At 41.1% G+C, this 3,356-nt stretch overlaps 1 protein-coding gene across 1 annotated transcript in view; it reads left to right on the forward strand.

Annotated features, from left to right (window-relative positions):
- adgb (androglobin) overlaps positions 1–3,356 on the forward strand; it is a 261,632-nt gene that overhangs the window by 168,451 nt on the left and 89,825 nt on the right. The window contains exon 22 of the mRNA XM_043696854.1: positions 2,833–2,974. Coding sequence (XP_043552789.1) covers positions 2,833–2,974 — 142 coding nt within the window. The remainder of the gene's footprint in view (positions 1–2,832; positions 2,975–3,356) is intronic.

The following is a 3,356-nucleotide window of genomic DNA, read 5'->3' on the forward strand; positions in this document are numbered from 1 at the left end:
CACCCAGTCTGCCCCCACTCCCACATCCCCGCCCCACCAACCCCAATCAACCCTGTCCCTATCCGCCCCCACCCACTGTCCGGCCCCACAATTCCCCCCCGCGCCCCCTGCCCCCCAAGGGGCAGCTGGACTGGACATCAACAGCAAGACTGCTGCTACCTTTGGGGGGGAGGGGGTGGGAGTGTCAAAATAGCGCACAGACACGCACACACATGCAGCCACACACACAACGTTTTACTGCAACTTTTTGACAAGTTTCACCTTTGCTCTATACAGGACAATGTTGGAGAGATTATCTGGGGAAGGGAGGTTTAGGGTACACTCCATGGAAAGTGTGGGGAGAGAGATAGGGCGGGTGGTCAGTCATTTGGAGACGGCGCCTGGGCTCCCATCGGTGTCCAGGACTGTTCTCAGCAGCATTTCAGTAAGCCAAATTCATTTTTAATCGTTGTAAACAAAAGACACAATCAGTATTGGAAACACCTCTTTGACGTAATGTTTCTATCCGGACCTTGAGATCTTCTTCAGATAATCCGAAATTCGGATAATTGATATTCGGATAATCAAGGTTCCTCTGTACATCGTAATTTTTTAAGACATGAAAGCTTTAGGCCAGAGGCATTATCTGTTAGGGGTATCAAAAAGGACCCCAATAAACCTTTCAAACCCAGCCTCGTTGGAGCCTGGCCAATTGCCCCCCTCTCTGGAAAGAATCTAAAAGGGCATAATAACCTTGTAAAAAGACCAGCATTGAGTCAAGTGTTACGTATTGAAATCACAGCCTTAAGATAACAGATATGCATGACATCTTTTGAGCTCTTACATTGTTTCCAGGTATATTGAAGCTAAGACCTGCATTTGTATTGTGCTTTTTACAATCTCAGCACATCCCAAGGCACCCTACAGCCAGTGAAGTACATTTGAAATGCTGTAACATCAGAAACACATTATTCAATTTGCTCCGAACAAAGTCCCATAAACAGCAATGCGATAAATGTTGGTCAGGATTCCAGGGCTAACTCCTCATTCTTCTTTAAAGCAGTGCCATGGAATATTGTATGGTCACCTGAGAGGGCAGATGTATTCCCAATTTAGCAACCCTTTCAGTAAAAGATACCTGACAATCCCCTGAGTAGAACTTGAGTCAATAACCTTCTAACTTGAAGGTGAAGATGTTATACAATGAATTATAACAAATGCACATGAAAATGGCAAAGAAGTTGATGTCAATGCCAAATGAACAGTCAATAGTTACGCAAGAAAAGCTTGGAAATGCTGACAAAAATAAAAACTAAAAAAAGTTGCAAGTACACAGAAGTTCAGCATTTGTTAAGCATTCACCTGGCTGATCACTTGAGATCTAGCAATGATTCTCCAATACATTCCTTTGGTATAATTACGATATGCTGTAATATTAATGAGGCCATTAGTATTACAATAATTTTAAAATACCATAAGAAACAGGATCTGGAAGAGGCCATTTGGCCCCTTGAACTTGCTTTGCTATTCAGTAAATTATAAATGATTGTGGCCTTAGCTCCACTTTGTCTGCCCTCCATACCCCTTGACTCCCTTAAATCAAATATCTGTCTAACTCAGGCTTGAATATATTCAATTGCACAGACTTAAATGGTAGAGAATTTCAGACATTGACAAATCACCGTGAGAAGGAAATCCTCCTCATCTCTGTCTAAAATGGGAGACTCTTTATTTTGAAACAATACTCCAAGTTCTAGATTACCCCAGAAGGAGAAACACCGCCTCAGTGTCTAGCCTGGCAAACTCCTTCATAATCTTATATGTTTCAAAAGGTCACTTCTCACTCCTCCAAATTCCAATAAGTATCAGCCCAACTAGTTCACTCATTCTTCAATAGACAGTCCCTCCTCATCCAAAGCCTGTTTTGAATGTTTTTAAAAAAAAGCAAAAGTCATGTTCTTGTTTCTGCAGCAAGTTTTGGCATTTTCCATGATGTTACCCTCAGTGAACTCTACAAACTTTTTTGCTTACTGCTGTTCTAAATACTGGGCACTGACATGTAATTATTGTTTGGCAATAGTGTCATAGATTTCCCAGTTTATTGTGCTGGAAGATGTGAGGTGAATGGAGAAATTCTGCACATTTGTGAGACGGTATTTTATGATCCTTTGATTGCCTGCTGTATTTCCTACCAGAGCTAGCCAAGCTCTGCTGGAGTGTGATGCCAGTCTGAAAAGAGAGAATTACAGCATACCTGATCTCCTTGACTGTGGCAGAATTGATAGTCTGTAATCTCTCCCACATTCTACAAAACCTGGAAACTGCTGTAATTTCCACAAGCAATGGTGGCAGCGCAGGCTAGAATAACCAATTGTATGATAGAGACTTTTAAGTTTTATTCACAACAGATACATTTATGATGTGAAAAAGATATAAAATTGCATGGCTCTGAACATGGGAATAGGACTAATTTGAATTACTGTTACAAAGGCCATCACAAACATATGGAATCATAGCCATGTCCTTTAATGTAAAATAATATGTTTACATGAAGTAGTACCTTTCATTTTGTGCATGTCTTTGCAGAATGTATTTGTCTACTTTTTCACTTAAAACTTACAGAAATGATTCTGCACTCCCACTAGGAAGCCATATTTAAAGCAGATGGTGCTCTTGCACATCCTGTGAGAGTGCAACCTCCTGCTGGCAGAATAAAATGAAGAACTCACCTTGTTGTGTGTTTCCCTTTTATGACAAGAATAATGTCTAAAAAAAATAAGCAATATATATTGATAGGTGTACATGATTTATGACAATACCCATTCATCATTTTACCTTTATCATTATTATCAGATAACGTGAAGGAATTCTCAGGCCTTCCGTCAGGCATGCTCATCGCTGAGTCATACTCTTGGAAGAGTCTTGCTTTGAACCCCCCAATTCTATACATCAGAACTGTGGCTACAAAATCAACCATCTTGGAGCTACCTTGTGGGTATGTAGTCATTTTCTATATCAACCAAGGAGACTTTCAAACCAATTCTTGTCCACACATATAAATTGGTTTTAAATAGTTAAAAACCAAATCAAAATCCCACCAGAGTGGGGAATGTGCTAAAACCACTCAATCTTCTTGCAAGGATACATACAGAGAGCACACAATCGTGGCAAGAAAGGAACATTGCATTGATTCCAAATGCAAAGGTTTGGACCAATTATCGAGTCATAGAGTCAGAGAGATGTACAGCACGTAAACAGACCCTTCGGTCCAACCCGTCCATGCCGACCAGATATCCCAACCCAATCTAGTCCCACCTGCCAGCACCCGGCCCATATCCCTCCAAACCCTTCCTATTCATATACCCATCCAAATGCCT

Source organism: Chiloscyllium plagiosum, chromosome 9, assembly GCF_004010195.1.
Source record: "Chiloscyllium plagiosum isolate BGI_BamShark_2017 chromosome 9, ASM401019v2, whole genome shotgun sequence".
Classification (NCBI taxonomy): Eukaryota; Metazoa; Chordata; class Chondrichthyes; order Orectolobiformes; family Hemiscylliidae; genus Chiloscyllium; species Chiloscyllium plagiosum.